The sequence below is a fragment of the Phoca vitulina genome, unplaced genomic scaffold (assembly GCF_004348235.1).
Source record: "Phoca vitulina isolate PV1807 unplaced genomic scaffold, GSC_HSeal_1.0 scaffold20, whole genome shotgun sequence".
Taxonomy (NCBI): Eukaryota; Metazoa; Chordata; class Mammalia; order Carnivora; family Phocidae; genus Phoca; species Phoca vitulina.
The window spans coordinates 13,199,080-13,224,079 of record NW_022589723.1 but is presented as its reverse complement, the minus strand read 5'-3'; the positions used below and the strand labels follow the sequence as shown (position 1 = coordinate 13,224,079).

Genomic DNA, 25,000 nt, shown 5'->3' with positions numbered 1-25,000 from the left:
GCCTCGTGTGTCCCCAGCAGTCATCTCTGAGAACATGGCACTTATGTAGCGCTCCCCTGGTCATGCAGAACCTGAATCCATCATGATGCAAAATCAGACAAACACAAATCAGAAGCCAGTCGTTCTATAAAATAGTTGGGTCTGTACTCTTTATTTTTTTTAATTTAAATTCTATTAACCTATAATGTATTATTTGTTTCAGGGGTACAGACCTGTGATTCATCAGTCTTACATAATACCCAGTGCTCATTACAGCACATACCCTCCCCGGTGTCCATCACCCAGCCCCACCCCCCTCCCCTCCAGAAACCCTTAGTTTGTTTCCTAAGATTAAGAGTCTCTTATGGTTTGTCTCCTTCTCTGATTTTATCTTGTTTCATTTTTTCTTCTCTTCCCTTATGATCCTCTGCCTTGTTTCTTAAATTCCACTATCAGTGAGATCATGTAATTGTCTTTCTCTGATTAACTTATTTCATTTAGCATAATACCCTCCAGTTCCATCCACATCAATATAAATGGTTAAGTATTCATCCTTTCTAATGGCTGAGTAATATTTCATTGTTTATGTACCATATCTTCTTTATCCATTCGTCTGTCAATGGACATCTGGGCTCTTTCCATAGTTTGGCTATTGTGGACATTTGGTCTGTCCTCTTTAAAAAATGTCAAGTTCAAGACTGAGGAACAATTTCAAATCTAAAGACACATGAGAACTAAATGCAATGTATGATCCCAGACTGGATCCCATAAACTGGACAAAAATTGCTGTTGGGACAATAGATGAAACTCATTGGATAGATTAAAATATTCTACCAATATTAAACTTCCTGAGTTTAATGTACCATGGTTATATAAGAAAATAACCACCTTTATAAGAAATATATATTGAAGGGGTGCCTGGCTGGCTCAGTTAGTGGAGCATGCAACTCTTTTTCTTGGGGTCTGAGTTCAAGCCCCACAATGGATGTAGAGATTACTTAAAAATAAAATCTCAAGGAAAAAAGAAAAGAAATAAACCCTGAAGTATTGAGGGGTAGAGGGGCATGATGCATAAAATCTATTCTTAAATAGTTCTGAAAAATACTGTGTGTGTATATATATGTGTGTGTGTGTATGTATATATAAAAAAGGAGAGAGAAAGCAAATATGGCAAAAGGTTAAAAATTGGTGATTCTGGTTTAAGAGCACGTAAGAGTTCTTTGTATTATTCTTGCAACTTTTCTGTAAGTATGAAATTGTTTCAAAATACAGTTAAAAAAAGCAATCAACCCAAAACAAACAAAAGCAACCACCATTCCCACTATAAAAATCAACATACAGGGGTGCCTGGCTGGATCAGTTGGTAGAATATGTACTCTTGATCTTGGGGTAATAAATTTGAGCTCCGCATTGGGTGTAGAGATTACTTAAAAATAAAATCTTTAAAAAAAAAAAAAATCAGGGGCGCCTGGGTGGCTCAGACCGTTAAGTGTCTGCCTTTGGCTCGGGTCATGATCCCAGGGTCCTGGGATGGAGCCCTGCATTGGGCTCCCTGCTCAGCGGGAAGTTGGCTTCTCCCTCCGCCTGCCGCTCCCCCTGCTTGTGCCCTCTCTCTGACAGAGTCTTTAAAAAAAAGTCAACATACACATACTTTCTTCCCAAATTATAGTATTTTAATATACTTTTTAGAAATAAGATGAACTTTAGCTTATCAGGTACAAAGTTTTTTATTTACACGCAATAACGCACACAAACTCTAAAAGTGCGAAGCTGCAAACTATAGGGCAAATTTACACTTAAATTAATCCTTGGTCAGGGATGTAACATAGTTTTTAAATATCCTCTAAGTTAGAAAATCCTTGTTTCTGAAATAAGTTCTCATATAAAGTCAAGTCCTTGGGACTTAAGGACGGCTTTATAGTCTTCAGTGATTTTAGAAAGTGCTCTTGTTTCACGGTGGTTGCTTCTAGTCCATTTTCTTGCAGAGCCAGCAAGGCAGCCTATAAGAGACAAACAACAGGAAATAATTAATATGCTCATTTTTTTTTTTTTTACAAATTATGGTAACACTTTATTTAAAGAAATTTTTTTTGAAGATTTTCTTTATTTAATTTGAGAGAGAGAGCACAAACGGGGAGGAGGGGCTGAGGCAGAGGGAGAAGCAGACACCCTGCTGAGCAGGGATCCCAACATGGGGCTCCATCCCAGGACCCTGAGATTATGACCTGAGCCGAAGGCAGAGGCTTAACTGACTGAGCCACCCAGGCGCCCCCACAATTTATGGTAATACTTCAAAATCTGAGGGTAAAAACCTCAGTCCCACTTCTTAGAATTCCAATATTCATGACATTAAAAATATTAAAAAGTTAAATAAGATGATTAAAAGTTGTCTTAACAGACCATAATTTCTTCTACGTTAAATTCTAGCCTTAAGTGGGAAAAAAGAAAAAGCAAGTTGCAGCAAAATATATAAACTGTGAGCCCATTTACATATTTAAAGATGAGAGACTATCTTCCTGGTTTCACAGTAGGGAGTTTTTAAACAGGACACAGCACTGATCATAAAGGAAAAGATCAAACACATACTCTATGACACAGCAATTCTCTTTGTAGGTATATACATATATAAAACAGACATACCTACACGTATGTACTAAAAGACACGTGCAAGATTGTTCATAGCAGCATAATTTTTTTTTAAAGATTTTATTTATTTGAGAGAGAGAAAATGAGAGAGAGAGAGCACATGAGAGTGGGGGAGGGTCAGAGGGAGAAGCAGACTCCCCGATGAGCAAGGAACCTGATGTGGGACTTGATCCTGGGACTCCAATATCATGACCTGAGCCGAAGGCAGTCGCTTAACCAACTGAGCCACCCAGGCCCCCCATAGCAGCATAATTTATAACAAAAAAGTAGTAACCCAAATGTTCAAAAAAATGGATGAATAAATGCAGTATATTCATAAACCAGAATATTACAAAGCGATGGAAATGCACAAACTACCACTATACGCAAAACCACAGATGAATTTCACAAACATAATCTTGAGTTAAAAAAGCAAACATAAAAGCATATATGGTCCTATTTATATAAAGTTCAAAAGCAGACAAAACTAATCTCCAGTGCTAGAAGTCAGGAGTGTGGTTCCCTTTTGGGAGGGAGACTGGGAAAGCCCCAAGAGAAGCTTCCAGGGCATTGATAATGTTCTCTCTCTAGTTATACAAGTGTGTTCATTTTATGTTAATTTAATGAACTATATCCTAATGATCTGTGCATTTTTCTGAATAGTACATTTAATAAAAGTTTATGGGAAGGGAAACACCTATGATGGCTTCTTTTGCTCTCAAAATAAAGTCTAAATCCCTTAAAGTGGCTTACAAGGACCTGTGTGATCTGGCCACTGTCCAGCTCTTCAATGTCATGTTATCTCTCACTCCAGTCATCCACATATTTTGTTCCCTCCGCCTCAACACCACCCCCGCTTCCCTCCCTTAGCGTTGTCAACTCTCTCATCATCCTTCCAATTTCACTTTACACATGCCCTCTCTCAGAAAGCCTTCTCTGGTGCCCCCAAGTCTGGGTCGATGTCCTTCCCAGGTGCTCCCACAACACCCTAAACTTCCTGATTAACCACATATTTTCAATTGCCAATGCAGTATTACAATTTGCCTCTCCGCAACCTGCCACAAACCTGTAAGCTCAGGGAGGGGAGGGAAGGGGAGAGAGGGGTCATAGCTGTCTGTTTCACCTTACACAGTGCTTGCCACATAGGAATCTTTTAGTAAATGCTGCCAAGTGAATGAAGATCTAATTAACTTACTTCTTTGCAAAGGTTTCCAAGATCAGCACCAGAGAAAAAACAGGTTTCTGCTGCTAGGTTTTCTAAGGAAACATCAGGCTCCATTGGCATGTTTTTTGTACAGACTTTCAAAATAGAAAGCCTGCCCTGGAAAAAAAATTAAAAACAGTATGTTTATAATCTTATAACATTTACATCTGACACCAAGCTATATTAAGATATCTTAAGTTAGTGTTTCCTGTCATACTACAGAGGAAGTGTATGTATTTATTTAATAATCAAACAGTAAGAATCACTTCTGAAGAGGTAAGAAAGAATAACTCATCAATGGCTCATATGATAAAGGTAAAAATAATGACATGATAAACTTTTAATACTTTTATAGTAATTTTTAAAATAGTCAACTATAGCTAAATTTCTTTAAGAGACATGATGAGTCCCTGTTCTGGGTACAAATAGTGTTATCAGACATGGTTTAAGAAGCAGAAACACGGGCGCCTGGGTGGCTCAGTTGGTTAAGCGACTGCCTTTGGCTCAGGTCATGATCCTGGAGTCCCAGGATCGAGTCCCACAGCGGGCTCCCTGCTTGGCAGGGAGTCTGCTTCTCCCTCTGACTCTCCCCCCTCTCATGGGCTCTCTCTCTCTCATTCTGTCTCTCAAATAAATAAATAAAATCTTAAAAAAAAAAAGCAAAAACATGAATTATCTAGACACAATTTAAAAATAGACATTTAAATTTTTTTTTTTTAAGGAAGGAAGGAAAAAATTCATTCTTTGTTTTTAACCATTCCCTGCTGGTGGCTGTGGATGTTAAGGGCAAAGAATTACTGATTCTTTGACTATGGATACACTGTGTAATCTCTCTAATCTCAGACTTTCCCACTGTAAAATAAGGATACTGATGCAAATTATCTCCAAAATGCTTTTAACACTTTAGGATTCCTCCATTCTAGTTGTAAAATAACAAACTTGGTATTTTGAGTCTGCCACAACAATGAAATAAGGTAGAACTACTTTACTTATATGCTTATGTTTCTCTGAAAATAGGCCTAGAGTACCCAGCAAAAGCAGATCAAAATTATGATTTTTATGAAGGGCCACCAGGCAAGGGAAGACTGCAGAACCCGGTATAAGACATGTACCACATACATATATATCTAGTTTGGGATTCAATTCTGCTAGGCTCCTTAGAGCTCAGACATTGATGTGTTAAGAATCCACACACAGACTAAACATGTACAATGATTACCTTTTCATCTGGAGGTGGAATATAAATAATCTTATCTAATCTTCCAGGTCGTAACAAGGCATCATCTAATACATCAGGTCTATTTGTTGCAGCAACAATCATGACATTTCTGTTAAAAACTTCTTGAAACTCTAACTGAGGGAAAACACCAACACAAAGTAATGTCAGTAAACTGTTAATTGTTAAAATTTTAAGAAATTATAAATCAGACGGTCCATTTATTTTTAAATAAGCATATCCTTTTCTTGGGACTGGAATGCTTATATCTCCTATCCAGACCACCTTCTTGATATCAACATATGCTAAAACAAATTATTAATCAAAGAACTACTTTGTGTGTGGTGAAGGGACTGGCCAATCCTGAGGGACATCTCTCTAGGAGATATAGAACCAATGGAAAACCTTATACCACAGCAAAGAATATCTACTGAATGCACGTGAGCCCCAAAGAATGATTATAACCTAAGTGGATGATTTGAAAAGACAAAGCATGTGACTAACAGGTGGAGATGTATGGCTATGAATCACTGGCTCTCATGTCCTGCAAGAGAGAGATTTACTTTGCTTTTTATTTATTTTTCTTTCTAGAGGCAGAAATATGACAACATAAGCTGCAGATATATAAATCCTAGATAAAGATAAGAAATACAGAAAAGCAGCCAGAGCAACACCTTACACACACTAAGCATTCAAAATTGTTTGTTGAACTCCCAACAAACAAAAGTCCAGGACCAGATGGCTTCTAGGTGAATTCTACCAAACATTTAAAAAAGAGTTAAAACCTATTCTCAACCTATCCCAAAAAATAGAAGAGGAAGGAAAACTTCCAAAATCATTCTATGAGGCCAGCAGTACCCCGATACCAAAACCAGATAAAAATACCACGAAAAAAGAGAACTAAAGGCCAGTATCTCTGATGAACGTTAGATGCAAAAATCCTCAACAAAATACTAGCAAACTAAATTTAACAATACATTAAAAAAATCATTCACCATGATCAAATGGGATTTATTCCTAGGATGCAAGGGTGGTTCAATACTAACAGATCAATCAACATGATACATCAATAAGAGAAAGAACAAGAACCATATGATCATTTCAACAGATGCAGGAAAAGCATTTGACAAAGTACAACATCCATTCATGATAAAAACTCTCAACAAAGTAAGTTTAGAGGGAACATACCTCAGCATAATAGAAGCCATATAAAAAAACCCCACAGCTAACATCATAGTCAATGGTAAAAAAACTGAGAGCTTTTTCCCCTAAGGTCAGGAACAAGACAAGGATGTCCACCCCACCACTTTTATTCAACATAGTACTGGAACTCCTAGCCACAGCAATCAGACAAAAAAAAGAAATAAAGACATCCAAAACAGCAAGGAAGAAGTCAAACTTCCACTATTTGCAGATTAGATGATACTCTATACAGAAAACCCTAGACTCCACCAAAAAACTACCAGAACTGAGAAATAAGTTCAGTAAGGTCACAAGATACAAAATCAATGTACAGAAATCTGTTGCATTTCTATACATTAATAATGAAGCAGCAGAAAGAGAAATTAAGAAAATAATCCCACTTACAATTATACCAAAAATAATAAAATACCTAGGAATAAACTTAACCAAGGAGGTGAAAGACCTGTATTGTGAAATTATAAAACAGTGATGAAAGAAACTGAAGATGATACAAATAGACAGTCCATGCTCATGGATTTGAAGAACAAATACTGTTAACATGCCCATACTACCCAAAGCAATCTATAGATTTAACGCAATCCATATAAAAATACCAATAGCCTTTCTCACAGAACTAGAACAAACAATCCTAAAATTTGTATGGAACCACAAAAGACCCCAAATAGCCAAAGCAACCTTGAAAAAGAAAAACAAAGCTGGAGGCATCACAATTCCAGATTTCAAGTTATATTACAAAGCTGTAGTCATCAAACAGTGTGGTACTGGCACAAAAATAGACACATAGATCAACAGAACAAAACAGAAAGCCCAGAAATAAGGCCAGAAATCAGCCCACGATTATACGGCCAACAAATCTTTGACAAAGGAGGTAAGAATATGCAGTGAGAAAAAGGCTCTTCAACAAATGGTGTTGGGAAAACCGGACAGCAACATGCAAAAGAATGAAACTGGACCACTTTCTTGCTTTTTAAAAAAAAGATTTATTTATTTATTTGAGAGAGAGAGAGGAAGAGAGAAAGAGAGCATGTGAGCGGGGAGAGAGGCAGAGGGAAAGGGAGAAGGAAAGAATCTTAAGCAGAGCTCGGAGTCCAACGCAGGGCTCAATCTCAAGACCCGGACACCATGACCTGAGTCAAAATCAAGAGTTGGATGCCTAACTGACTGAGCCACCCAGGCACCCTGAAACTGGACCATTTTCTTAAACCATACACAAAAATAAACTCAAAATGGATTAAGGACCTCAATGTGAGACCTGAAACCATAAAAATCCTTGAAGAGAGCACAGGTAGTAATTTCTCTGACACCAGCCATAACAACATCTTTCTTGTCTCCTGATGCAAGGGAAATAAAAGTGAAAATAAACTATTGGGACTACATCAAAATAAAAAGCTTCTGCACAACAAAGGAAATAATCAACAAAACAAAAGACAACCTACTGTATGGGAGAAGATATTTACAAATGACATATCCAATAAAGGATTAGTACCCAAAATATATAAATAACTTATATAACACACACACAAATAATCCAATTTAAAAATGGACAAAAGACATGAAAAGACCATCTCTCTAAAGACATACAGATGGCTAACAGATACATGAAAAGAAGCTCAATATCACTCATCATCAGGGAAATGCAAATCAAAACCACAATGAGATATCACCTCACACCTGTCAGAATAGCTAAAATCAAAAACACAAGGAACAACAAGTGTTGTAGAGAAAAAGGAACCCTTGTGCACTGCTGGTGGAAATGCAAACTGGTGCAGCCACTGTGGAAAACAGTATGGAGGTTTCTCAAAAAATTAAAAACAGAACTACCCCATGATCCAGTAATCACACTACTGGGTATTTACCCAGACTATGAAAACACTAATTCAAAGGGATATATGCATCCCCATGTTTACTACAGCATTATTTATAATAGCCAAATTATGGAAGCAGCCCAAGTGTCCATCAATAAAGAAGATGTGGTGTATACATACACACACACACACACACACATACACACACACACACACAGGAATATTATTCAACCATAAAAAAGAATGAAGTCCTGCCATTTGCAACAACATGGATGGCTCTAGAGAGTATAGTATTATGCTAAGCGAAATAAGCCAGTCAGAGAAAGACAAATACCATATGATCTAACTCATGTGGAATTTAAGAAACAAAACAAACAAAGGAAAAAAAAGAGAGACAAACCAAAAAAGACTCTTAACTATAGAGAATAAACAGAGGGGAGGGGAGGTGGTGGGGGATGGGGGAAATAGGTGATGGGGATTAAAGAGTACACTTATCTCGATGAGCACTGAGTAATATACGGAATTGCGGAATCACTGTATTGTACACCTGAAACTAATATAATACTGTATGTTAACTACACTGGAATTGAAAAAAAAAATTTCTTTTAAATTGAACTGAATAATCAGAGTGGTTCCCCAGTAATGTGATCTCTCAAAGTAGTGAGTTCCTATATCTGCAAGTATTTTAGCAGAGGCTGACTAAATACTGGTCAGATACTGTAGAAGGAATTCCTGCATTATGAGAAAATTTCATTAGAATACCTCATGGGTCCCTTCAAATTCTAGTGTCATATGTTCTTAAGGAGCTGTAAGACTCTCCTTCCATGGAATGATTTTTTCAAATGGGAAACAAGGTTAAAAACAATGAAAGAATAAAAGAAAAATTATCCATTGGATAACTTAAGGATATCAAACTCTATTTAGAAAGAGACTCAGAAAGGGAGGAAGGGACTTCCACAGGTCATTTTCATTTCATTATAACTAAGGAAACCCATTACTCAAGAAAATTGCAAGTTTTAAATTACTAAGATCATTAGTAATAACAATGTTTTGTTTTGTTTCATATAAAAATTTTTAGAAAGGGATGAACACTGGTTCTTCAGGATATAAAAATAAGAATAAACTCCCTTTTCTATTAGCAATATGTAAAGTTATGTTTCTAAATCTTAGGAAAAATAAAATTCACATTCATATATATTTAAGATAACTTATTACAAAATTTACCTCCTTCCTAGCCAAATCACAATTTTTAGCAGGTCTGTAGAAATCCAAACAGAGTCAAACTGAAATTATATAATTTGTTCTATGAGATGCATCCAGCATAGGAAAAGCTAGTGTATATGCACTGTATTTAATGCTGGCCTGGGTTTTTGGTATATTCTGGCTAATAAATACCTCTTCATTTTTTTTCAGCTCCTTGTATTTACCCTGTTGATCTGATTTACTTCCTCTTCTCTCTATAGTCTTCAGTCCCACACCATCTAATTCATTTAGAAGAACAGAAAGAACACGTTCTTGAACATTACATTCTGTTTTGCTGATGGATCGAGAGCCCAAGATTGAATCAATCTCATCCAAAAACACAATTGCTGGAGTATTTGCTCTTGCTTGTCGAAATACCTTTGTTGAGGAAAATGAAATTATTGAAAAGCCACACATTATTTAATATTCCAATGAATATATGCTTTCTGCATTACTACTTATAATTTTTAAAATATAAAAAGAGAAAGATGCTAAATGTCTAAGAATTGGGGAATGAATAAATAGAACAAGAAACAACTCAGTATTACATACAGGTTAAAAATCGTATTTTCAAAAAATACTTAATACTATGGAGTTTTAAAAGTGATAATGATTAAAAAATCATGATAAAGACATAATCTACCCTCAATCTTAAAAGAAAAACAAAAAAAATAAAGCAAATTCACCAAAATGTTAACAGCAGGTAGAGAGATTACAAATGATTTCTTTGTGATGATTTCCTACATTTTCTAAATTTTCTATAAATAAATCTATATAACTTTTCTAACTAATAAAAAGGCCAGTAATATTTTTAATAACTAAGGTTTATCCTTAAAGCAGGCCATGAAAATTCTAAAGGACACTTAACTACATGGGGAAAATAAACAAACCTGAGACAAGACTTTTTCTGAGTCTCCAACAAAAGGAGAAAAGAGATCAGCACCGCTCACGGAAACGAAAGAACAATGACAGCCTGTGGCCAGCGCCCTCACCAGGGTGGTTTTAGCACATCCAGGGGGACCATACAGGAGAACCCCCTTTGGTTGTGTCAGGCCCATCCGGACAAATTCCCGAGGGAATTTTAGAGGCCACTCGATACTCTGTAGGTACACAAAAAGAGACAGTTATTTTAGTGTAATGATAAAGCATCAAATAATTCAGTAAATTCATTTGTCCACTCAATAATTCTTAGGTATCTGTTATAAGCTGGAAATGCAGTTCATTTTCCATGCACCAACCAGTGATCTTATAACCTAAGTCAGATCATATCATTTCCTGCTTAAAATCCTTCAATGAGGGGCGCCTGGGTGGCTCAGTTGGTTAAGCGACTGCCTTCAGCTCAGGTCATGATCCTGGAGTCCCGGGATCAAGTCCCACATCGGGCTCCCTGCTCAGCAGGGAGTCTGCTTCTCCCTCTGACCCTCCCCCCTCTCATGCTCTCTGTATCTCATTCTCTCTCTCAAATAAATAAATAAAATCTTTAAAAAAAAAAAAAATCCTTCAATGACCTCCCATCAGAATTAGAATAAAATCCAAATCCTTCCTGCCAGTCATTACAAGGCTTTACATAGCCTATTTCCCAAACACCCATTCTGTTCCCATCTTAGGGCCTTTATTTGCTATTCCCTCTCTATCTGAACACTCCTTCAAGTTCTCTATGTGGCCATGCCTCATCATTCAGTCTCAGCTCAAATGTCATTTTCTTGGAGAGGTCTTCCCTAACCACTCTAAAGCAGAACATCCACCCGCACCCCCCTAGCCACTCTACGCTACTGCCCATCTTTTACTTTGGGAGCACTTACTCATTCACTATCTGAAACTATTTTTCCATGTTGATTTTGTCATTCTGCTCCTGCTAGAATGTAAATAAAGTTGACCTCTAAATAGCCATACATAGGGCGCCTGGGTGGCTCAGTTGGTTAGGCGACTGCCTTCGGCTCAGGTCATGATCCTGGAGTCCCTGGATCGAGTCCCGCATCGGGCTCCCTGCTCGGCAGGGAGTCTGCTTCTCCCTCTGACCCTCCCCCCTCTCATGTGCTCTCTCTCATTCTCTCTCTCTCAAATAAATAAATAAAATCTTTAAAAAAAAAAAAAAAATAGCCATACATAGAATGACACCTTCACAAAGTCGGCACTCCACAAATGTTAACTAAATAGTAAACAAGTCCCCTTTACCTCTGAGGTAGGTGATTTTATTATCATCATAATTTTACAGATGCAGAAGCTCAGGCTTACAAAAGTTAAGTAACTTGCCCAGGTCTTATTTTTAGTGAGGCAAGCAGAACTGAGACTGACCCCAGGCAGTGTAGATCAAGAAGTACAAACTCTTAACTACTGATGTATTGCCTTTCTATAAAAGATAAGATCCCTGTACCAAGGGAACCCAGATTTTAGTTGGGGAGACAGACTTGTAAACTAACAATGAGGCTAGCAAAAGGCATTCCACAGAGAAGGAACAGTACACGCAGAGACACATGAAACTCTAATTCATCTCACCAGTAAGTCCAGAACAGAGGGGGAGAATAGGGGAAGCAAGGAACAAGAGAGTTGAAGTGGAAGGAGTCAGACTGTGCTGCACCTTGAAAGTTTTAGTCAACATTGAGGAAGCAGTATGGGGAATGGACTGGGAAGAAATAAAACCAGAGGAGGGAGACCAGTTAGAAGTCTCTTGGAATGACTCAGACTACAAAAATAGTAAAGCCTGATGTGTCACAAGCAGTGGCAATGGTGTCAAAGGGATGGACTTGAAACATAAAATGTAACTCTTTTTTTTTTTTCTTTTAAAGATTTTATTTGTTTATTTGAGACAGAATGAAATGGAGAGAGAGCATGAGAGGGGGGAGGGTCAGAGGGAGAAGCAGACTCCCTGCTGAGCAGGGAGCCTGATGCGGGACTCGATCCTGGGACTCCAGGATCATGACCTGAGCCGAAGGCAGTCGCTTAACCAACTGCGCCACCCAGGTGCCCCTAAAATGTAACTCTTTTATGCAGGGACTATGTTCTAAATCCAGAGGGGAAGTTACACATACATATGACAGGACCCAGGCATTTAGAAGATGGGTTTCTTTTTTTTTTTTTTTTTTTTTAAGCTTTTATTTATTTGAGAGAGAGAGAGCATGAGCGGGGAGGGGAAAGAGCAGAGGGAGAGGGAGAAAAAATCTGAAGCAGACTCTGCACTGAGCACAGAGTCCAACATCGGGCTCGATCCCATGACCCTGAGACCATGACCTGAGCTGAAACGAAGAATCAGACGCTCAACCAACTGAGCCACCCACTCACCCCTAGAAGACGGGTTTCTGACTTATCACATGGGTGGCTGGCTGTATTCACAGAGGTAGGGAATCCAGGTATGGTGGTGGGACTCCTTAGCTGAGTTTTGGACATGCTGAGTTTGAGATCCCTGTAAGTTACCTGGTAGGCAAGCAGCTAAGCAATGCTGATGATCAAAAGAACTATCTGCACTGGATATAAAGATTTTCGAGTTAACAGTTTTCAGGGGACAGTTGAAGCCCTGGATATTGAGATCATGGACTCACAGAATGCAACCAGAGGCCTCCCAGGAACTTGGAGCACTAACATTTAAGGTATGGGGAAGGAATGTTCAGAAAGGCAGGAAAGCTTACCATCTCCAAGCTAAAGAAAGAGTGTTTGCAAGAGGAAGGTGTAGCTAATCTCTCATGTACTTCATGAAGAGTAAATGAGACAATGCATGTAAAAAATTAGGGAATATCATAAATGCACTGATCCACGGACACAAGGATTCTACGATTCAATGCATAAATAGCTTCTAGTTAAGATGAATAAATTATAGTGATACTTATAAATCAGTCTTTTGTATGTGCAGTTAGAGAAACCTAGTTCTTTATGGCAGGATCACCTGAAGGTAAATTAGCAAAATTAACTTCTGAAACTGAAATGCAAGTGAGAGCCTCTGGAAAGCTGTGTCCCTCAGCATCCACAGTGAGAACCAGTAGGCCCCCAGGCCATACTGTGTATTATAATTTTGTGCTTTTACCAGTCTCAGGGCAAACTCAGGCCTACAAACTAAAAATCTGTATTTTACCACCCACAAACTAAGAACCATTTTTACATTTTTAAATGCTTGGAAAAAAAAAAAATCAAAAGAATATATTGTGACATGTGAAAATTACATGATTTCAGTGTCCATAAATAAAGTTACCAGAACACAAGTAATGATTACGAATTATCTACGGCTGCCTCCGTGCCATGAAGACAGAGCTGAGTGGTTGCAACAGAGACTGGATGGCCCACAAAGCCTAAAATATTTACTCTCCAGCTCTCTACAGAAAAGTCTGCTGATCCCATTCAATATGATAAAGTCTTTAAAGCAAAAACAAACAAAAGAAAGGTGAGGTAGGAAAGTATGAAAAATGGTATTTGATGCCTACAGAAGACCAGTTAAACCAGGACGTTCGGCTGGCATGACTGATGGCAGCCAAGATAGTCTCAGCAACTGCGATTTGTCTTCATCACAAAAGTGGCACACTTAAACCCTACCATTCTACTGGCGTAAGCAAACTCTCTCGATCACCTGTTTTAACTTCAGTTTGACATCTTCGAGGCCACCAATCTGCTCCCAGCCAACGGGCTTGATGTCCATCAGTCCAACGATACTTCGAAATGATGAGGGTTGAATCTTTTTAAAAGCTTCAAGGAAGTCCGCTTCATCAACAGCCGGGTTGTCCTTGTTCTGAAGAAATATGCCCCCAAAAACAAAATCAGGACCAAAAATTACGTGGGCCTTTTTTGTGGTATAGGAGCACAATTATTTCTTTTCTTTCTTTTTTTTTTTTAAAAACCTTCTTTTGAATTTATAAATCTATTTTATTATAAAAAATCTTTCATACACAAGGCAAAAGAATTAAATGTCTCCTCCCCCAGCTCTCTCCACTGTGCATCTCTAGAGGATGGCAACCGTTTCCTATGTACCCCAGCAGTATGTTTCACGACAGTCCGGATATATACATGCTTTCAAACAGATACATAAGTGGGACCCTATTGTACCAATTAACCTGCATTTTTTACTTATATTAGAAATCTTCTCTTACCAATTAATACAGTTCAACCTCACTCTTTTTGACAACTGCAAAAGACACCATTGTATAAGGGTACCATAATTTAACTGCATCCTTCTGTTGAACATTAGATTGTTTCCAGTCTTTTGTTATTACAGCTGAATCATGTTTGTGCACATGTTCAAGTATTATATATAATATTTCCTCCAAGTAGAATGCACATTTACGATTGTGACAGGTATTACCACACTGCCCTCAAAGCTGCACTGCTAATATAAAGCTCTTCTTCCCATACCTCTCCAGCACTGGGCATTACCAAACTTTTAAATTTCTGCCAGTGTGACAAAGGAAATGGTACTCACTATTGTGTTAATTTCTTCAATCAACAGTGAGGTAGAGGGAATATGGAATTAGAAAATCAGCTTTTTTACAATCACATATAGTAAAGACTGATCAGGGCAAGAATCATCCATGGATGCAAAACAAGGGGAGGGGAAGTGTGACAAGGAACGTGATCTCAAAGGGCATCCTCATAGATTTCTTATTAGTTGCAAAGGGAAAAATAGCAGCTATACCATGGAGAAACTGGACAAAACCCTGACTGGTTGATCATATCAATCACCAATTAGGGACATCACCAATGAGGGGCAGGGAGACATCCTGTCCTTTCACATGTGATACCTTAAGAAGGACACACCATCACTTATGGAGTATTCCAAACCAGCATATGTAACCTGAATCTATGAAAAAATATTAGACAAACCCAAATTTAGAGACATTTTATAAAATCACTGACCTGCATCCTTAAAAACTGTCAGTGTAAAATATCTCATTAAAAAAAAAAAAAAAAAAAAAAGCTGGGGCGCCTGGGTGGCTCAGTCGGTTAAGCGGCTGCCTTTGACTCAGGTCATGATCCCAGGGTCCTGGGATCGAGTCCCACTTTGGGCTCCCTGCTCCATGGGGAGCCTGCTTCTCCCTCTGCCTCTCTCTCTCTCTCTCTCTCTCATGAATAAATAAAATCTTAAAAAAAAAAAAAAAGCTGGGGCGACTGGGTGGCATAGTCAGTTAAGCTTCCAACTCTTGGTTTCGGCTCAGGTCATGATCTCAGGGTTGTGAGATCAAGCCGTGTCAGGTTCTATGCTCGGCAGGAGCCTGCTTAGGATTCTCTCTCCCCCTCTGCATTCCGCCCCACATACTTTCTCTCCCTCTTTAAAAAAAAAAAGAAAAAAATTGGGGCGCCTGGGTGGCTCAGTTGGTTGAGCGACTGCCTTCAGCTCAGGTCATGATCCTGGAGTCCCGGGATCGAGTCCCACATTGGGCTCCCTGCTCAGCAGGGAGTCTGCTTCTCCCTCTGACCCTCCCCCTCTCATGTGCTCTCTCTCTCTCTCTCTCTCATTCTCTCTCTCAAATAAATAAATAAAATCTTAAAAAAAAATAAAAAATAAAAAAATTAAAAAAAGGCTAAGGGAGAATTGTAGATTAAAAGAAACTAAAAACCAAACACAATGAACTAGATCTTGTACTGGAGGGGAAAAAAATGCTAAAAAGACCGAGACAACTACCAAAATCAGAGTATGGCCTGTAGATCTGATGATGTTTTGTATCTGTGTTAAATTTCCTGAGTATAATGATTATACATAACCACGCTGTGGTCTCATATGGGGACATACTTTTTCTTAGGAAATGGATAATGAATGGGTTATGATGTATGCAACCCATCCTCAACTGATTCAGAAAAAGTAAGTAATATGTGTATACATATACATTTAGAGACAGAGAAAGAGAGAATGATAAAGCTGATTTGGGAAAATGTTAAAAATTGATGAATTTGGATGGAGGGTTTAGCAGGATTTCTCTATTTTGCAACTCTCCCTAAACTTTTTAATTATTTCAAAATGAAGAGTTAAAAAAAAAAAGATTAATTTTTTTAAAATTTATTTATTTATTGTTCACTTTGGCAGCACATATAACTAAGATTTATTTATTTATTTTAGAGAGAGAGTGAGACAGAGTGCATGTAGGAGAGGGAGAGAGAATCTCAAGCAGACTCTGCACTGAGCACACCCGAGGAGGGGCTTGATCTCACAACCCTGAGATTAGAACCTGAGCCAATACCAAGAGTTGGACGGTAAACCGACTCTGCTACCCAGGCACCCCTGAAAGACACTAATTTTTAAAGAAAGTAAAGTTGAGGATTTTCATGTTTACTGGCTACTTGTAATCCTTTTACTGTCTACTACCTGTTCTTATTTTATTACCCACTTTCTCTTGGATTGTTGGTCTTATTGATTTGTTAGAATTCTATCTATATCAAGGTAATTGGTCCTTTTGTCATAGGCCAAAAGTATTTTTCCCAGTCTGTCTCTTGTCTTGTCTTTGTTTATGTATTGTTTTGCCATCCCCAAATGGTCAAATTAATAAATCATTTCCTTTTTGACCATTAGGTTTTATGTTATGCTTAGAAAGGCTGTGTTTGGGGTGCCGCAGTTGGTTAAGCATAGGGCTCTTAATTTTGGCTCAGGTCTTGAAATCAGGTTGTGAGATCCAGCCCCGCCTTGGGCTCCAAGCTCAGCATGGAGTCTGCTTAAGACTCTCTCTAAAATAAATAAATAAATCTTCAAAAAAAAAAAGGTCATCTTCACTTTAAGATTATATTTTAGAGAATCTTTCTTGTAATTTCCTTGATCATTCTAGTGAAGCAGATGTTTTGTTAAAAACTGCTTATATTTATAATATCTATTATATTTGAGATTTACCCTCATATCAAATTCTTTAACACATTCCTTGTCTGCCCTGGTAGCAGCAGCAAGCCCCTCATCTGCCTGAGGGGCAAAGAAGAAAAAGATGAAGCCAGTACCTTCCCAGATTCCTGTCCCTTCTTCCTTCCACTTCCCTTGGTTGTTTATGAACTCAGTCATCACTTGTAAATATGGCTGGGCAGGCCCCTCCTGAAGTAGCAGCTGGCTGGTCCACCTAAGCCAGGGTGCTTAAGGTCAAACCTGGAACCTCAAAGCAGAGGGAATCCTACATGTAAATCTCCCTTCCCAGCCCCTGGTACTCTCCTCCTCCCTTCATAAGGCATAGAGTCTCACACCTCTACGCATGAGAAGTGTTATTCAATGTTCAAGCAGCTTTGGTTCTAAACCCAGAAGAGAACTTACAAGTTCACATAACAACTTCCCCACCTTCAGTGTACGTGTAAAAATAAATGGAAATGAGGAAGGATGTAAATTATGTAGGTAAAAAGATTTTCAAAACTTTGGATGATAAATCATCTTTTTATAATTTAAACAAACTCAAATTGATTTTTAGAAATTACAAGATCAAAGGACAATCAAAGGGTGGTGCAGTCAGTTATAATAGTTACAACAGAGATTGAAAACTTCATCTCAGAATCCTCAGGGTACTGAAATTAATTTTTTTCTGAAGGGGTTTAGGGATTAAGGATTACTTATTACATATAAGGTGAAGAGATGTTCCAATGCATAGTGTTGAAAACTATTATATTTAAGCTAACAACCTAAATATTTCTAAGAAAGGTAGTCATGAATTAAAGATTTCAATATCAAAGACAAATTTAAAGATTTTATTTATTTTTTTGAGAGAGAGAGACAGAGATAGCGACAGAGATAGCAAGAAAGAGCAAGAGCAGGGAGGAGAGGGAGAAGCATGGGGAGCCCGATACGGGACTCGATTCCAGGATGCCGAGATCATGACCTGAGCTGAAGGCAGACACTTAACCGACTGAGCCACCCAGGCGCCCCTCAAAGATAAATTTAAATAAAAATTCCAGGTGCCCAATCTTCTCCTGGGTTAGAAAAGGTTATCTTCCCCACAAAATATTTATTTATTAACAAGAAAGGAAAAAACAGATGCAATGAGAACACAGTATTTCTGTGATCCTCCTGCCCAAAATGCAAAGCTGAATCAAATCATGAGGAAACATCAGTCAAACCCAAACTAAGGAATAGTCTACAGAATAAATGACCTGTAGTCTTAAAAAATTAGCCATATCCCTGGGTGGCTCAGTCGGTTAAACAACCAACTCTTGGTTTCAGCTCAGGTCATGATCTCAGGGTTGTGGGATCCAGCCCCACATTGGGCTCCACGCTTAGCACAGAGTCTGCTTGTCCCTCTCCTTCTGCTCCTCCCCCAGCTCGCACACACTCTCTCCCACTCTCTTTCTCTCAAATAAATAAATAAAATCTTTAAAAAAAATTAAAAATTAAAATTAAAAAGGTAGCCATAAAAGAAAGATTAAAGAATGGTTCTAGATTAAAGAATACTGGGGAGCCTGGGTGGTGCAGTCAGTTAAGCATCTGACTCTTGGGTTTCAGCTCAGGTCATGATCTCAGGGTCCTGGATTGAGCCCTGTGTCGGACTCCAAGGAATCTGCTTGAGCTTCTCTCTCTCCTTCTCCCTCTGCCCCTCCTGCTCATGCTATCTCTCTCTCTCTCTCTCTCAAAAATAAATAAATAAAACCTTGAAAAAACAAAAACAAAAACAAAACACTAAAAAATGATGAGAGCTAGATGCAATGTGCAATCTTGGATTACTATTTTCTTTTTTCCTTTTAAAATTTCTGCTATAAAGGAAATTACAGGATAGTGAAATTTGGATAAGGTCTACAGATATTAGGTAAAAAGTCTGTCAGTATTAATTTCCTCATCTTGATAACTGTACTGTGGTTAAAGTCTTTGTTTTTAGAAAATATACACATAAGATTTTAAGGTTAATGGGCCATCATAACTGCAGTATATTCTCAAATGTTTCACGTTATACATATATATATATATATATATATATACACGGAGAGATATATCTATATGTAAATATATATAAAAACACAGATGAAGAGAAAAAGATAAAGTAAAACTGGTAAAATGCTACATTTGGAGAATCTGGGTAAAGTATATACAGAAATTCTTTGTACTATTTTTGCAACTTTTCTCTTAAGTCTGAAATTGCTTCAAAATAAAGAAAAATTAAAAAGAAATATGTTTGACTCTTCTGGGGCCACACTGTCTTTTTCCTGGCTGCTCTGGGCTTTGGCACTAGGGAGTTACTATGGGAACGAGGGAACATGCCCTAGTAGACCTGGAAGACTCAGCCCTCTATCCCCACGTTCAGTCATATGCTAGTCCCAGGGAGATGAGATGTAAAAATATACGTAAGAAACAGCGGTGGAAGGTATTTAAAGTTCCAAGAAAATGTACTTACCACTTGTTTAATCCCTAAATTAGTTTGTTACAGTAATGAAAAGATCAACACACAGGGTCACACATCAATACTTCCTACCTTCTCACTATGAAGGAGAGCATGCAGGGCAGCCTCCCTACAAAGTGCAGTCAGGTCCGCACCAACATAGCCAACTGTCATTTCTGCAAGGAGGCTCAAATCGACTTGACTGGAGATGGGCATCTTTGAGGTAATCACTTGGAGTATTGCCTCTCTTTGTTTAAGTGTGGGAGTCCCAATGACAACCTATATGCAAAGCAAAAAAAAAAAAAAATTAAAGTTTCCACACTTTAAAATATTATGTAATATTTTTATCCTCTCAAATGTGTATAACTTAGTGAACAAATTTGGAAGCAGAACTATGTACTCTTAAGCATACCACAAATTCTGAATATATTAAAATCCTAATTTTCCAGAGGAGTAACAATGGCTAGATAGTTGCACAATGAAAATTACATATAGATCTTCCTCAACTTAAGATGGGTTACATCCCAAAAAATTCATCGTTAAGTTGGAATTACAGTAAGTGGATAATGCATTTAATATACCTAACCTACTAAATATCACAGCTTAGCCTTGCCACCTTAAATGTGCTCAGAGCATTTACATTAGCCTATGGTTGGTCAAAATCATCTAGCACAAAGCCTATTTTATAATAGTTTTGAATATTTCATAAAATTTATTAAATACTGTATTGAAAGTGAAAAACAGAATGTTTGTATGGGTATAAAATGGTGGTCAATATGTTGATTATTTACCCTCATTATCTCGTGGCTGTCAGCAGCATAAGAGAGCATCTTACTGCATATCGCTAGCCTGGCAAAAGATCAAAATTAAAAATTCGAAATATATTTTCTACTGAATGCGTATGGCTTTCAGACCATCATAAAGTTGAAAAACCATTAAGTTGAATCATTTTAAATTGGGGGCCCTGTGTAATTGATTTAACAACATTTTGTTATTTTTTTGAACCTACCAAGTTCTGCGAGCCAGGGATGCAACAGTAAACCAGATAGTCTAGATCCCTGCCCTCAAGGATTTCATTCAGGAGACAAGTACCAGATAGTGCAAAAAAGAAATCTGCTCAAGTTCCGCACAGATTAAGCTAACAGTGTGCAATTATTATCCATCTCTTTAGAATCCTAACACAAAGTTCAAACATCACTTAAATTAATCACTATTCAAACTATTTAATCAAGAATCAATTTGGGACTAAAGTTTATAAAATAGAGGGCAGCTTTGAATACTCAATCTTCCCAGCGACTCAGGGAGCAATTGTGGGTAATTTCTCACTTGTGGGACAGGATGCTGGTGTCCTCACAAGGAATGAATAAATTCAGAATAGTTAATGTCTGCTTTGATTTAGTTCTTTCCGTCCTTCTTCCTTTTTATTTCAATAAACTTATTTCTTGAGGCTATCCTACTTTAAATTCTTATTCCAAATCCACAAGAGTTTAATTACGATGCTTACAGCTGACCTAGTTCCCTTAAAAACTAACGTCACTAATTGTACTCATCTTCAGGACCTGCACAACAAAATTAATGCCTAAAGGCCACCTTGCTTATCGGAACAATTTGACTCTGGGCTTAAAACAGGTCCTGGCTCACAGATCGCAGAAGGGCAGAGACCGTGTTCTCTGCATTACAAAAAGCCCCACTCCAGCCCGACTGCCAAACCTAAGTGGCAAAACCCTCGGGGCAGCCAACCAATGCCAGAAGAGGCCTTGGTTCCAGGGACAAGGGGCTGAGAGCCCGGGCCTATTTACCTCTCGGTCAAATCTCCCCGGTCGGCGCAGCGCTGGGTCTAGAGCGTCTGGCCGGTTGGTGGACGCCACAACCACCACCTCGCGGTCCCCACTGATGCCGTCCAGCAGGGTCAACACCTGGGCCACCACGCGGCTCTCGGCGGCTCGGTGTGGGCCGCCCCGACGGGGACACAGCGCGTCCACCTCGTCCAGGAAGAGGAGGGTGGGTCTGCGGCTGGCCAGCTCCCGCGCGCGCTCGAAGACCTGCCTCACGTTCTCCTCGGTCTCCCCGGGCCGCGCGCCCTGGAGCGCGGGAGCGCTCACTGCCAGCAGCTCCGCGCCCGCTTCCCGGGCCACGGCCCGCACTAGCTGAGTCTTGCCCACGCCGGGGGGGCCAGCCAGGAGCACCCCGCGAGGCAGTGCTAGCCCCAGGGCCGCCAAGGTGCGGGGGTAGCGGAGCGGGAGGCGGAGGAGCTCCCGCAGCGAGTCGGCCGCCTCCGAAAGGCCCCCCAAGGGCACCTCGGCCTGCGGCTCCGCTTCGGATGGAGGCACCCCGCTGAGACTGATGCGGGTGCGAGGGGTGACCAGCCCGGCCGGGTCCGGGCTGGGCGCCCCGCTGACGATGTGCAGCGCGGCCACGGGGCCGGGGGCCCCCGGTGGAGCGGCCACCACGTGGCCCCGGGAGACCGGTCGGTTCCTCAGAAGCTCCTGCGCCGCCTCCAGCACCGCCGCTGGATTCAGGGCACCGGGTGCGCCCGCCCGCTCCCGCAACACCGGCCACACGGTGAGGAGCCGCAGGGAGGGGCAGGACACCAGGCGGAGGCTGCGTAAACTGAGACTCCCCCGGAACCCCGAAGCCCCCACAGCCGTCCCGGGGCTCGCACACTGCGGATCCAGTTGCACAAAGCCGTCTGCTCCATCCCGTCGCAGCCAGGCGGCGCAGAGACAGGAGCCGCCGTCGGGCAGAGAGATCTTCACCGCCGAGCCCAAGTGTGCGCCCAAGGCGCGGAAGGCGGCCGGGCCCAGGCGACAGCGCTGCGTGCCCCGGTCCCTAGCGTCTAAGGGTAGCACCTTTAAGAGCGGCTCTTCGGGAAAGGAACCTGAGTCCGGAGCCATTGCACACACACAAGCCCAAGCCGAGGCAAGTGGGGCAGGAATTCCACCCGGGCGGGAAAAGCAGGTACACCGCACTCCCCGGCCGGAAGCAGGTGACGCGCATGCGCCAGGGATGACTCAGTTGCTAGCCCAGGAGTGGAGGCTGAAAGGGCCAATCGGGAAGTTAGATGATGCTCTGGCTGTTGGTGGTGTGGTGTCGGATTTGACGAAACCCAGTGGCCCATTCCAGGGCTGTATGGAAAAGGCCTTAGTTACGGGTGTCTGGGAGGCCTCATAAACGAGCTTCAGGAGGTCATTAAGCATATACATAGGTGATTTAGAGAGTCCCCCGCATAGCGTACTCTCCCTGGCTCTCAGACGTGAGCATCACCACCAGTGCTTTGTGAACGAACCTCAGGTGTCTCTGTGGGCACAATATTTTGGAGTGCTGTGGTGCTAATATCTAAGGTGACTTGGAGTAGCTAAGAAATACAGCCTTGGTGCCTCCCACGGATCTGGGTTCTAACGTGTTCAGAAGGTCCGGGCATGCCTTTCCTATAGCAAAGCGCCAACATTGCCAAGAGAAAAGCACAGTGTATCATTTTCAATCCCTGAGAGAGAGAAGAGAAAGAAGGAAAACCAGGCCATCTGACATTTGGTGGCACACAAATATATTCTGCTCAGATTCTTTACTCCTGTAGGGGCCACTAGCAGGCAGGCCAAACTGTACCACAATGGCATATTGTTTTGAAATTAAGCTACGTGGAGAACAGCTCGTTCAAGGGCACTCAGACTCTCCACTGTCCCCCGAAAGCAAGAAAGAAACTCCCATGTGAAAGGTACCATCTCTGTACTAAGAAGTAAGAAGACATCCTTATCACCAGAGATAGGAACTTTAAAGCTGAGACAGCTATAGAAACAAACCTTGTGCCTTTTTTACTAATCTACTACCTCGGCCCAAATTCCACTTTGAATTCCTTACTAATTAAAGCTCCCAAACATCTATTTTATTTTATCCTGTCAATTCCTCACAGATTTATTGTCTTTTTGTCTAAAAAGCGTAAAAACTGCCTGCCTTGGTCATTTCTTTGGTCTCAATTTCATTATTGGGCCTCTGAGCACATAATAATAAAACTTTGGGGGTTTTCCCATTAATCTGCCTTGTGTAAATTTCTTACTCCAGCTGAGAGACCTTGAAGGGCAGAGAGAGACTTTTTCCTTCCCTACACTTCTCTGCATGTTCTTTGACAACAACTTAATCATAACCTCTTCTGTTCATCTGATAAGTGCTTATTGCCTATTTGGTGCACAGCAGTATGAAGGCCTGTATCAGAGGCGATGCCTGTCGACATTATTAAGACTACTGCCTGCTATTCCCTTTCCGCCTTTCTTCTCCCTTCCCCACAGGGGATTACACTTTTTTTTAACTTAAAAAAAATTTGTAAGTTTATTTTAATTCCAGTATAGTTAACATACAGTGTTATATTAGTTTCAGGTGTTCAATATAGTTATTCAACAATTCTATACATTACTCAGTGCTCATCATGATAAATGTACTCTTAATCCCCTTCATCAATGTCACCCATCCCCCCATACCTCCCCTCTGGTAACCATCTGTTTGTTCTCTATAGTTAAGAGTCTGTATTTTGGGTTCTCTCTTTTTTTGTTGTTCACATATGAGTGAAATCATATGGTATTTGTCTTTCTGTGGCTGTTTTTATTTTGCTTAGCATCATACTCTTTAGCTCCATCCATGTTGTTGCAAATGGCAGGATTTTAATCTTTTTTATGGCTGAATAATATTCCATTGTGTATATATACCATATCTTCTTTATCCATTCATCTGTCGATGAACACTTGGGCTGCTTCCATAATTTGTCTGTTGAAAATAATGTTGCATTATTTACAATACTTCATATATCCTTTCAAATTAGTGTTTTCATATTCTTTGGGTAAATACCCAGTAGTATGATTACTGGATCATAGGGTAGTTTTATTTTTAATTTTTTTGAGGAACCTTCATACTGCTTTCCACAGTGGCTGCACCAGTTTGCATTCCCACCAGGAGTGCACAAGGGTTCCTTTTTCTTCTCATCCTTGTTAATACTTGTAGTTTCTTGTGGTTTTGATTTTAGCCATTCTGACAGGTCTGAGGTGATAGCTCATTGTGGTTTTGATTTGCATTTCCCTGATGATGAGTGATATTGAGCATCTTTTCATGTGTCCATCTGTAGGTCTTCTTTGGAGAAATGTCTGTTCATGTCTTTTGCCCATTTTTTAATTGGATTTTTTGGGGGTTTTTTTTGGTGTTGAGTTGTGTAAGTTCTTTACATATTTGGGATACGTTTATTGGATACGTTACTAGCAAATAGCTTCTCCCATTCAGTAGGTTGTCTTTTAGTTTTGTTGATTATTTACTTTGCTGTGCAGAAGCTTTTTATTTTGAGGTAGTCCCAATAGTTTATTTTTGCTTTTATTTCCCTTGCCTCAGGAGACAAGAAAGATGTTGTTATGGCAGGTGTCAGAGAAATTACTACCTGTGCTCTCTTAAGGGATTTTTATGGTTTCAGGTCTCACATTTAAGTCCTTAATCCATTCTGAGTTTGTTTTTG

At 39.9% G+C, this 25,000-nt stretch overlaps 1 protein-coding gene across 5 annotated transcripts; it reads right to left on the bottom strand.

Annotated features, from left to right (window-relative positions):
- Window positions 1-1,608: 1,608 nt before the first annotated feature.
- Window positions 1,609-23,253, bottom strand: SPATA5L1 (spermatogenesis associated 5 like 1). Of its 5 annotated transcripts, none has more exons than XM_032417811.1 (8): window positions 21,315-23,253; window positions 19,609-19,794; window positions 13,827-13,985; window positions 10,165-10,374; window positions 9,460-9,652; window positions 5,028-5,158; window positions 3,800-3,925; window positions 1,609-1,979 (listed from the first exon to the last, which is right to left on the bottom strand). In XM_032417811.1, the coding sequence occupies exons 1-8, from the start codon at window positions 22,407-22,409 to the stop codon at window positions 1,812-1,814; spliced, it is 2,268 nt and encodes a 755-aa protein (XP_032273702.1). In that variant the 5' UTR covers window positions 22,410-23,253; the 3' UTR covers window positions 1,609-1,811. The 5 variants fall into 5 exon arrangements, 3 of the variants coding, with proteins under 3 accessions (XP_032273702.1, XP_032273701.1, XP_032273704.1); XM_032417810.1 differs by having other exon boundaries at window positions 1,643-1,979; window positions 5,028-5,162; window positions 9,428-9,652; XM_032417813.1 differs by lacking the exon at window positions 5,028-5,158 and having other exon boundaries at window positions 1,643-1,979; window positions 9,428-9,652.
- Window positions 23,254-25,000: the final 1,747 nt, after the last annotated feature.

Bases quoted from the DNA above. Each gene is read 5' to 3' on its own strand.
- SPATA5L1 (XM_032417810.1), bottom strand. From the start codon at position 22,409: ATGGCTCCGGACTCAGGTTCCTTTCCCGAAGAGCCGCTCTTAAAGGTG. The intron at 19,795-21,314 runs GTAAATAGGCCC...CTTTGCATATAG, and splicing joins CGGGGAGATTTGACCGAGAG to GTTGTCATTGGGACTCCCAC. The intron at 3,926-5,027 runs GTAATCATTGTA...TTTTTTTTCCAG, and splicing joins TTCCACCTCCAGATGAAAAG to GGCAGGCTTTCTATTTTGAA.